Genomic DNA, 11340 nt, shown 5'->3' on the forward strand with positions numbered 1-11340 from the left:
TATGCATGCAATATCCTGTTGCTCCCCCTTTGCCCCCCGGGTGATTCCATTTGTGACCCCCCGTAGAACCCCGTTGTTGTTTTTTTGTTGAAAAATCAGCCTCAAATGAATGCTTCGCCAGTGGATAAAACGCCTCTACAGATGCTGCCGCCAGGTCGTGTTTGTGTGTGTTTCGCTTGTTGGTCAAATTACTTTAATGTTGAAAAAAGATGTCGGCGGCTGCCGGATGTTGAAAAGAGGGAAGGGATTACTGGCGTGGTTTAAGCAGCATCTCCGTTCGTGTTCCCGTTCGCGACTGGCTCTGGCTTAGCCGCGACCTTGGGGGCTTCGTCGAGGTTGTTGACCGCAAGACCCTCGAAGACTTCGAACAAGGTACGTAGTTGGTGGAAATCGTTGTTCACTAGGAATGGAGGTTAGATGACTCGGGGTCTCTCTGGGATACATCTCTTTATCTTTTTTAAAACTTACCGATGTTCACCAGGTACCATGTCTCCATCATGTTCTCGATCAGAAGCCGACTTGGGGTGTTGGCATTATAGCACCGGCCCCAGTCCATCCCAAGCTGGAATGCCTCGTCCTTCCAGGCCAGGAAACTGATGCTCTCGACTATAGTTGGCTGGACAATTTCCTTGCCCGGGAAGACGCCCCAGGTGACGGCATTGGGCGCTTCGTAGGGGGCGTTGGACTTGAGGTTGCCGGCCTTGCCGACGGCGTAGTACGTCAGGTCTGGGTGCTGTTCGATCCGGCGGATCATCTCCGAGAAGATATCCGGGTGGACTAGCAGTTCCAGATATGCCTTCTGATATACATAGCCGTTCGGGGGACCCCAGCCGTGGACTGGGTGAGATGATTTCACGCCGTTCACTGCGGGCTGCGAATTTACAGTGAGAAGACCCCGCCTGTTCAGGTCGATCAAGTCATCCTTGATTGAGTCGGCCTCACTGGTAAGGGGCGCCTCGCTCCATGGGAGAGATTCGACTTCCTTTTCGAGATACCGTACAAATAAGTCTGCGATATCCCTGATCGACGTGGGTTCGCCCCACTTCTTCCGATTCTGTTCGTTTGTGCCCGGCAGGCCAATACCGTAGGCGTCCAGTTCGCCGAAAGCGGGCGACCTAGAGTCGCCCCAGCGGCCGTTGGGGAATTCGTCCCATTCCTGGGTCCGGGAGACATAGGACTTGTTCCGGTTGCGCCAGAAGATGGGGCGGACATCCTCCTCCCGGCGGCCGAGGCCGAGGGACTGCTTCCAAGGGAGAGGTTGCTTGAGGGGCCGCGTCGGCGACGGCAGCCAGTCCAGCTCCTCCAGAACCATGCGCGTCGCCTGGGCCAGGTTCATGGTGTAGAAGTGCAGGTGGCGGATACCGGCGGCGAGAATCTTGCGGCACATGTCCGCCACAAGCGTCTTCCCAATTTCCCGGACAGCAACATCGTCGTTCTTGACCGGCTCAAGCCTGGTCATCCACTCCTCGGGAATGTTACACTGCATGTGGTTGGCACGGCGGAGGAAGCTCGCGTAGGTGGCGATTGGCATAATCCCGGGCAGAATGGGGATGGTGATGCCCCTGGCGCGCACTTTGTCCACCCAGCGCAGGAAGTTGTCAACGTCGTAGAACATCTGGGTCACAATGAACGTTGCGCCCATGTCGACCTTCTCCTTGAGGTGGTCTAGGAGCTCGTCTTCATCCTTATTGTCATCGCACCCTTCGGGATAGCCGGCAACGCCAATGTCGAAGTGGTCCCCGTAGGAGTTGCGGATGTGGGATACTAGATCCCTCGCATACTGGAAGCCGCCCTCTGTTGCGACCCATTTCTCCTTCTCCCGCGGCGGGTCTCCTCTGAGGGCAAGGATGTTGGTGCAGCCGGCCTTGTATGCCTTTTGCAGAGCTTGGCTGACTTTGGCTTCTCCCATATCGGTGCATGTGAGGTGCATGCAAGTCTCGAGGCCGAAGTAGGTCTGAGCCTGGGAGACCATCTCGCACGTCAGCTCGGCGATGCGGCCGCCGGCGCCCCAGGTGATGTCGATGAACTTGGGGCCGAAGTGGTACATGCGCTCCATTCGGTCGTAGAGGTTCTGCACACCCTGGGCGGTCTTCGGAGGGAAGTACTCGAACGAGAAGGACGGGTTACCCGTCCTCTCAGCGTCGGCCAGGACATCTCGGATATGCATTTCGGCAGCCAATACACGCCAATCAAGGCGGTACTAGTCCGTATAGTAGGTATTATGAATAAACTGGTCGCAGGAACGGTTAGAAAGAAAGGTTGGGACGAGAGAGCAAGTCATGGCAGCAAGAGACACGAGAAGGAAATATCCAAATATGCAAGGGATGGAGGGGACAAGCGGCGGAAGGGATCGGGGGCCATTGACAGTCCGATGATGGTTCAGAAAAAGACCCGCAAGGATGGAACTTGAGAAAGAGGGTCAAGGATAGTTACCTGGATTACGATCTAAAGCAAAATTTTATATCCTCCCTCGTCTGGATATAAGCTTCACCTGATCGCCTTAAGACAGAAGACGGACAATGTCCCGGACGGAACTTTAGAGAAGGGGGAAAATTGGAGCAGAAGAAGCAGGTCGACAGCGGGGCCAAGCATCTCCGTACGCGGAGGCTCGCTCCGTTGCTGTGCAGTGCAGGACCCAGGGGAGGTAAGGGTAGGTATTTAGGTACGTAGTCAAGCCCCCGAATTTCACGATGACAGGAGGGGCAGACAAAGGAGGGCGGTCAGAATGTTGACCTCGTCAGCTCTGCTTACTGACACAAGTTTTGCGAGTTGCAAAAGCTGCCTAAGCATCGGCTAGATTCAGTTCGTGTCAAAGACGAGCCAAGGCCTCTAGTTGGAAGGTATAGGGCTGTCAATTCCTAAAGTTTCTTAAAGCTCCTCCTCAAATTCCGACCCGCCGATGGCCCCCCACCAAATCTGCCCCTCCAAGTGGAGATCTCTTGGTTCCTGGCTTTTTTTCTCGCTTCTCGATTTGATTCAAGGCCACCGCAAAGTTGAGGAGCAGTCTGGAACCAATCCCAGGCTCCGATACAAAGTGGGTGGTGGCCTGCATACAACAGCAGCAATACCATAGGTACCTCTAAGATAATATGCGGATCCTGATGACGTGGTGCGGATAGGTACTTGAGCAGAGAGAATTGGGTTTTGTAGAACGCATATTGACGAATGCCAGATTCACGGCTTCAAAGTGACGACAGTCTTGGATAACAATAATATTCCCTCAGAGAAGAAATGGCCGAACGAAGCGACCCGTGGCCGTAGTACGCATGACGATGCGTAATTTATTGGCCTGACCGCTCCTGATAAGTAGCCAGTCAGGTTTCTGTCTCATCTGCAGGTCCTTGCAGTATGCATGGCTCTGGTGGACGAATTATGCCCGCTGATTTTGGGGGCAGCTCGTGACCGCCCCGAGTGGCCGAAGAGTTGGTTAGAGTCCGAAAGGCGCTCCGCTTGCAACAGATTTAACAACCTGGATAGCAAGAACGGGTTACCATTCTGCTGTCTGGGAGTGACTGCATTCAACAGCAGATAGTGTATCCGTCGGATAACGAGGTAAACCCCCATCAGTAGTGGTGACTCAAGCCGGGAAGTGCAGGAACACAGGTGACCAGGAAGATCAACAGAGGTATCGCAATCGGATGCTGCCATTGATTCGTGAGAGTCATACTGTACCACTCGACTAAGAATAATCCAACGCCCACAGAGGAATAAAGGGAAGTTACGCACCGAACCCAGCATCCAGTAGAACGCCCATGAAATGCATGTCCAGAACTGCCTGTTCCCCCGTTGCACTGTAAGAGTGGGAAGAATGCCACCCGCCCGACAGACCATATGCAGGCAAATCCCTCAAAACAATAACAGAGACAAGAGACCAATAAAACGTGATCGGGTATCATGGCGCCTCAATCCTCAACCTCACTTCAAATCCCCTCAACAGGAGGACTCTGCTCAATCCAGGTGCCTCGGACCCAACCAAATAGCGAGGTGGTCCACCGGGACAACTAGCAGCACCTCCGATTCGCCTTCCCGGCACGATCCTCGTGTCCTTGATCGGCCCCCCGGGCAGGCTGGTCGATGGTCAACGCCGGTGAGAACCAGCTCCTCCTGTCCCTCCCGACCCGGAAGCTCCCCCTGGGATTCACGGCGTCGAAGTAGGCGGCCGCACCACCGTCCGCGCCCGCGCCGCCGCCCTCGCCCTCGCCGCCGTGCCCGCCGCCGCCGCGGGGCACTGCCAGCAGGCTCGCCGTAGCAGCCAGCAGGCCCTGCTGCGTCTTTCGGCTCTGCTCGACCAGCTTCCTCGTCACGACGCGGAACACCTCCTCGACGCCCTCGCCGCTCTCGGCCGAGATCTCGTGGCACGCGTCCCAGCCCACCTCCTGGCCCCAGAACCCGGAGCTCCGCTTGCTACTCGGGCTCCGCGGCTCCGCGCTCTGCGGCTGGCTGCTGCCGGCCGGGAACCCGCCGCCGCCGCCCGCCCACGCGACGTGTTGGCCCATCGGCGTGGCCGTCGGGGGCGGCGTCGAGCCCAGTCCGGGGGCGAGGTTCTCGGCGACGTAGGCGATGCAGCGCTCGAAGGGGACCTCGCGCTTGGACGGGTCGCGCGTCACCATGTCGGCCTTGGTGCCGACCACGTGCAGCACGATGTCGGACGGCAGGTTGCGCCGCAGCTCGGTCAGCCATATGCCCATCTCGGCGAAGGATTGCGCGTCGGTGATGCTATAGCACAGGATGCAGGCGTTGGCGCCGCGGTAGTAGAGGCGGGAGATGGAGCGGAACCGTTCTTGCCCGGCTGCGGAAAGGCGCGCGTTAGCAAAATGAATGGCCGTCGAGGATACGCGTCTATGTTATGGTTTGGCCGCAAGAGAGAAAAAGAAAAAAACACACCTGTGTCCCATATCTGGAGCCGGACGACGGTGTCGGTGTCGGCATCAACAACACGCTTCGTCACGAAGCTCGCACCGACGGTAGATGTGGTCTGCGATGGGTTGAAGGCGCCTTTGCAGTATCTCGTGACTAAAGAGGTCTTGCCGACGCCCTGCGCGCCGAGGACGACGATCTTCGCCTCGAGGGAGGACATTCTGGGTCCGAGTGAAGGGAGGATGCGGTGGGAGTCGGAGGAGGCGATTCGCGATTTCTAACTTCCGTCATGTGCCTCTCTTGGCTCTCTTTAAAGGAGCTCGCTACGTCATAAAATCGAATATCCGCCTGATCCAAGGGAATAATGTACTGGAATACAAGGCACGTGGAAGGAATGCAATAATGTCAGAAAGACGAAGTGAAAGTAGGAATGGGGAATATGGCAACTCGGAGAGCAACAAACTTAACCTAGATATGTTTCCCGCCCGTTATTGCTTGCGGGGGGCAGATGCTTGTTCCAAGCACGGTCCAGAAAAGGATCGCTAGATCCTAGATTTGCCGCGAATAGCCATTGCACGTGTGAACTGTGAGACACTGGGAATCTTCATCATGAGTCAATCCCCAATCCCCTGACTCAGTACGCAAGTTACCTTCGAGCTATCGTTTCGCTCTTGAGCCTACCTCTGCGCTGGTGTTCTTGGCGATGCGCCATGTACCGCGGATATGTAATGTGCGCTGCCGCTTGTACACACTGTGTGCTTGTGTACAAATTGAAGCATGCATTTCTTGCACAACAAACTTCAAAATCAGGGGAGATGGGTAGGTAAGGTGGCTTAAATAGCATTTATACATAGAGGCAGGTAGTCAAGGAGACATCAAGGCCGTATACACTCGACAGAACTACCCTCCCCCTTTCGCAGATAAGATATTTACAACTTCGACTTTGTCATCTGTTGCGGGCTGACCAGCGGGTCATACGTCGAGTATGACAGGTTGTCGACGGGGCCAGACGCATGGTTGAAGAGGCTCCTCACGTCGACCATGGACGGGTTGAGCTGGCCGACGCTCGTGGCGCCGATCAGCCGCATGTTCATCTCCATCTCGTCCTTGAGGAGGCGCATGGCGCGGTCGACGCCCTCGAAGCCGTACGCCGACATGGCGTACAGGAACGGCCGCCCGATGCCGACGCCCTTGGCGCCGAGGCACAGCGCCTTGATTATGTCGGTCGCGCGCCTGATGCCGCCGTCGATAAAGACCTCGATCCGGTCCTCCAGCCCAAGCTCCCTCAGCACCGGCATCGTCTCGGCGAGGACCTCGACGGCCGACCGCGCAAAGTCGAGCTGCCGCCCGCCGTGGTTCGACAGCACCACGCCCTGCACGCCGGCCTCGACCGCCTTCAGCACGTCCTCGACCCGCTGCACGCCCTTGAGGATGATGGGCATCTTGGTGACGCTCCGGAACCAGGGAATGTCCTTCCAGCTCAGCGACGGGTCGATGAAGCTGCTGATCGCCCTCGCCGCGCCCTGGCTGGTGTCGGTGGACTGCCCGCTCTGGACGTTGCTCCCCTGGTCGGTGAACTTGCTGCGCATGTCCTTCTCCCGCCTCCCGAGCTGTGGCGCGTCGACCGTGATGAACAGGCCCTTGCACCCGCGCTTCTCGGCGTGCTCGATGATCCGCCGCGTGATCTCGCGGTCCTTGTTGACGTACAGCTGCAGCCACTGCACCTGGTCCGCTTCGGCGGCGTCCATGATCTCGTCGAAGGAGCACGACGCCAGGGTGGGTATCATCTGGACCACGTTGTGCTTGTGCGCCGCCCGCGTCAGAAGGACCTCGCCCTCGACGTGGCCGAGCTTGCCGAGCGCCGTGGCCGTCACGTAGAAGGGGATGTCGACCTTGGTGCCCAGCATGGTGGTGCTGAAGTCGACCTTCTCGACGTCGACGAGGATTTGCGGCCGGAACCAGATCCTGTGGAAGGCCGCGTGGTTCTCGCGTAATGTCTGTTGAGGCCCGGGCCCCTTGGTCAATAACCTTGGTTCTCAAGCTGGATGGATCAGGGAGGGGAAGGCAGCGGCGCATACGATCTCGTCATCTGCTGCGCTCGAGTAGTAGCCCCACGCCGTCTTCTTCATGACCCTCCGCGCAACCGCCTCGAAGTCCATCAGATTATAGCACTGGTCCAGCGGAGGCATCTCCTCGATGCGCTTCTGCCTCTCCTTCTCTTCTGGCGACTCTTTGGTCACTTCCTTCAGCACTGTGCTCATGTCGACGGGGCCGAGGTGCTTCGACTTGTCCAGGTACTTCTCCAGCGTATCTGGCGGGTGAATGGGATCAAACTCTTCGGTCGCATCTTTGCCCTGATTGTCCTTGGTGTCAGCGCCCAATGGGAGTGACCATATGTGCGATTTGGGAGAGTCTCACAGCATATTTGAGGATAATTTTCATCCCACCGGGATGTTCTGTTTCCCGACTTAGTGAAAGTTGCATGCGTGGGGAACCAGGCAGCACCCACCTGGTAGGAACTCGGTAACATCATATGCCCTTCCCTACATCGTCTCGTCAGTGGCCAATTCCAAAATTCCCAATTCACATTTCCATTGAGCCGCAAGAGATCGTACATGGACGATGACCCAACAGTCCTCCGAGCTATTATGCTTGGCAACTTCGACCCCTGTTAAAAGCATCTTGAGCGGCGGCTTCCAATATTCTGGGTATCAAAACCAGCAAGGAACGGACGGGATATGAATGCCTGAGAGGCGCGGGACTCGGGGAACGAAGGGACTCCACGAATTCACAGAATGAAGGACGGCGAGGGAGAATTCGCCTTCGCCAAAAATAAAAATAAAATAGGAGGATCTTGGCACCCCGCGCGACAGCGCATCGACTAAGGGATAGGGGATAAGTGGTTCCCTTCGTGCGAGCGCCCTGGTGCAGACCGGGGAGAGCTCGTCGCCTCAGATATCGAGCCCCAATTTTGCGTGGGGCCGGTTCGGCCTGTCGGGAGAGCTTCGTGCGGGGTCGGCGACGTAGTGCAGTCATTAGAATTCGCCGCGTCGGTAGTGGTTGGGTGGTGCGCATGCAAGTACTCCGAGCATGTGATTATCGAGGTTCCTTGATAATCGGCTAGGTACATATATGATATGGGAGGTAGGAACAGCCCGAGGAACATGGAAGACAGTCATAAATCATAACGAAGAACTCGTAACCCCAAACCCGTAAACTCCGATCAAAAAGCCCCAATCCCAAATCATTACCGTCCGCGCATGATAAGACCTCAATACAGCGCATCACCACTGCTCCTCGACTCTACGGAACCCGCCGGCCGTGCATCTCGATGGCGGACAGAGGAAAGCTTGGCGAGGATGCCGCTAACTCTTTTGCCCTCGTCGCTGTGGATGCTAGCCCGGTCTTCACCAGTCGCCGCCCTGCTCTGACGGCCGCCGGGAGGGGGAGGGGCCTCGGACAGGGTGCCGGGCTCGATGTGTGACTGCGGAAACAAGCCCCATTTCTGCTTCGAATTGTATCCAGACCAGCACCAATCCTCCACGTAGGGGACTAGACACGCATGTTCAGTTTCACCGTAATACCTCGTCAGAAAAGTTAGATGTATTTGGGGGGGACTTACACCCGATGCCCGTTATGACCTCTCCCGCGTCGAACCTGAGCCAGCGGCCCGAATCCTTATCCTTCCGCGAGCGCCTCCACCTCGCCACGGCCCTGAGGTTGCTGCCGCCGGTCGCCTGCATCGCCCTCACCTGGCTCTGGTCCGGCGCCACGAGCCTGGCGCAGTCGGCCGGGAACGCGGCGCGGACGTTGTCGGCCCACCCGACGGCCCACTCGCCGCCGTACCTGGCCGGGAACTCGACCCCGACGATCCTCGCCCCCGCCGCGAACTGGAGCACCGCCTGCCCGTCCGGCGGGTGCCGCTGCTGCGCGCTGTTCGTCTTCCGGAACGTCTCCGTGGCCACGGCGGTCGGCATCGCCGCCAGCAGGCGCTCGAGGCCAGCCATGACGGAGCGGGCGGGCGGGTTCAGGAAGTGTAGGTCGAAGTTGTTCATCAGCTGTGGCGGGACTTGGGGCGCCTCTATCACCGTCAGGCCGGGGACCGCAGGGAGCGGTCGGGGGTGTCTGGTTAGGTGGGCGAAGAGCTGCTTCTGGGTGAAGAATACGGTCGCATCGCTCTCCTCGGTTGTCCTGCCGAGTTGGACGCAAAAGAGACAGCCGTACAGCTCGTTGTCAACATTCTTTGCTGCGATGTGGCTCTTGGAAAGAAAACGCAACCGGAAGCCGACCCCCGTATTCATGTAGTTGGAGTTGTCTAGAGGCGCACATTAGCAGCCATGGAGAGGAAGGAAGTAGGTCGCCACTTACTTGCCATGTTGACGTCTGCTTCAACTAGCTTCCAGTCCAGCTCGAACATGCAGCTCTTACACTTGGCTACAATAGCAGTACCGGCTCCCATACCCTATAAGGGTGTTAGTCATAAGTTATCGGGCTTAGCCCCGATGCACTCGGTAACTCCCAAGGCATATATCTGTCTATCTGGGAAAGAGTCAGCTCTTACCGGCTTCCTAATTTTCTTCACACCAGCTCCACCGCGGATGATGTCCTTTGCTCCGTCACAAAACCCCTTGAATTGGTAGAACGAGCTGTCAATGTTGATGCTGCAGTCAGGTTCCCGGGTGGGCATTGGTGGAAGCGCCTGTCCCGAAGACGGTCCACCGGGGACGGGCTCCAGCCCTGGCTGGTCGAGAGAGAGACGGAGGGGAGTTTGGACGACATGTTGAGGGACAGCAGAAATTGGCCATCCACTGCTCATGTCAGGTCGACTTTCTGGGGCAGATTGGAATGAGTACGGACCAGCGGCCGGCGGGCTATGGTCGGCGAGGCTGGCGGTGCTGTCCCTCGCACCAGAGTCGATTAGCGACGGCTGAGCGGAGCTGCTCAAGCTTGCCTGAGAGTACCTTTGCGGAGGAAGATGCGGGATGTATGTCGTGATAGCTGGCAGTTGTTGTCCGTTCGCGAACGGTGCCCCGGTAAGGCTTGCTCTCGTTTCGGACCCGGGCCCGGCCGTGGAAATTGGACCAGGTTGAGGACCGTCCGGCTCACTGGTCCCTGGTACCGCCTCGTTGTTGGACCGCCCATAACCCCCACTCTGAGATTCAACGGGAGAAGTTGACAAGTTCTGCAGCTCCAGTGAGTTCAAGCGCCTAGCTTCTCCATCCACCAACTCGTCAACTCTGCCTAATTGCGGGCTGAACACTTCTGGCTGGCTGCCCTCACCAGATGACACACGCCCCCTACGCTCATACCCTTTCCCCAGCGCGTAATCTTCCATCTCGGTCGGAAGCACTGGTAGCTGGACGAGTTGCCACGGGTTGTCCGGGGGTTCAGGGGGTATCTCCTCCGGGCCCACCGACTCTGCGGAGCGCAGTTGGGCAGTCGGAAGTTCCAGATCACTCGGTTTCCTGGCCGCTTCCGGTGCCTTCCATTCAGGCGACTGGTGACTGGACTCGCCGTCTAAGCCAAGGTCTGGGCCGGCCTGGGTTCCAGCTATGCCGTTCGGGTGAAGGTCAACGGCCGCATCACTCTCGTGCGTAGGCCCTTCTCTTTCCTGCTGGGCGCCGGTTGGATGCCCATCGCTCAAGCCCGCGACTGATACGGCTCTCCAGATAGTTGCAGACGTGGAGCCTGATGTAAACCGAAGAGGCTCGAGCTTCATTCGCATTAATATGTCGTATATTCGCGGCGCACATTTGCGTGAAAGGGCACGCAGCTTGGCGAACTCGTCCGTGTCGAAATCTTCCGCCTCGATAAATGAGTCGAAGTCCCACAAGAGGTCATTGAGCTCAGTCCTGAAATTGGCGATGTCGTCTTCGTGCCGGTCGTCTATTAGTACATAACACAGCCATAAACATCAATCGAAGCAGTAATTTCCGTACCGTTCTCCTTGAGCGCATTCACGAAGTTTGCCCCGTATTCTTCAAGATGTTTCTTGCATAGGGGCTCTATCCTCTTGACCGCACGCTCGCCCTCTTGGACGAGTTTCTGGGCAGTCTTGCACATGTCTTCTGAGAGGGGAGGTTCCGCATCCTTGGAATTCTGCATTGCGATCTTGCCTTTCTCAACTATGTCCAGGAAGGGCGCGAGGACAAGAATATGGACGTCATCCTCCATCCTGGGCGGCGGAAACGCTGCACGAGCAGGCTTGGAGTCTTCGGCTCCGGTTCTGTCCATATCGAACGAATGTTGCTACGAGTGATAGCAATCAGGGAGGGAGAAAGAAGGCATCGGAACGGAGCCGACGTCTTTCAAAGCTTCCAGTTCCACGGTCGAGGAGGGTCATAAGGTTCAAAATTAGGAAATAGAAGCCAAACATGGCGAAGCATGGGCAACACGAGCCTGGTCGGGCGCTGGGAAGGGGAGCTCATACCCGGTGCCCAATGATTAAACAGGGATGCACCGCGTGCTGGACCACGAGGCAGT

General features: G+C 57.4%; 3 protein-coding genes across 3 annotated transcripts; all 3 read right to left on the reverse strand.

Moving 5' to 3' along the window:
• Positions 1-155: 155 nt before the first annotated feature.
• On the reverse strand, positions 156-2625 carry QBC33DRAFT_150855 (methylenetetrahydrofolate reduct). Its single transcript, XM_060422165.1, has 3 exons — positions 2434-2625; positions 469-2230; positions 156-400 (listed from the first exon to the last, which is right to left on the reverse strand). Exons 2-3 carry the CDS (start codon positions 2165-2167, stop codon positions 261-263), a joined length of 1839 nt encoding a protein of 612 aa, XP_060287573.1. The 5' UTR covers positions 2168-2230; positions 2434-2625; the 3' UTR covers positions 156-260.
• A 1291-nt stretch (positions 2626-3916) lies between these two features.
• QBC33DRAFT_150852 (rab type ras) lies at positions 3917-5431 on the reverse strand. The gene is made up of 2 exons (XM_060422164.1): positions 4885-5431; positions 3917-4789 (listed from the first exon to the last, which is right to left on the reverse strand). The coding sequence occupies exons 1-2, from the start codon at positions 5075-5077 to the stop codon at positions 4002-4004; spliced, it is 981 nt and encodes a 326-aa protein (XP_060287574.1). The 5' UTR covers positions 5078-5431; the 3' UTR covers positions 3917-4001.
• Positions 5432-5786: 355 nt separating this feature from the next.
• On the reverse strand, positions 5787-11091 carry QBC33DRAFT_554532 (the record flags this gene model as incomplete). The annotated part of the gene is made up of 7 exons (XM_060429522.1): positions 5787-6854; positions 6936-7211; positions 8198-8409; positions 8480-9172; positions 9226-9319; positions 9419-10728; positions 10797-11091. 7 exons carry the CDS (start codon positions 11089-11091, stop codon positions 5787-5789), a joined length of 3948 nt encoding a protein of 1315 aa, XP_060287575.1.
• Between the last annotated feature and the right edge of the window lie 249 nt (positions 11092-11340).

Source organism: Phialemonium atrogriseum (assembly GCF_030411735.1).
Source record: "Phialemonium atrogriseum strain 8032-3 unplaced genomic scaffold QBC33scaffold_2, whole genome shotgun sequence".
Taxonomy (NCBI): Eukaryota; Fungi; Ascomycota; class Sordariomycetes; order Cephalothecales; family Cephalothecaceae; genus Phialemonium; species Phialemonium atrogriseum.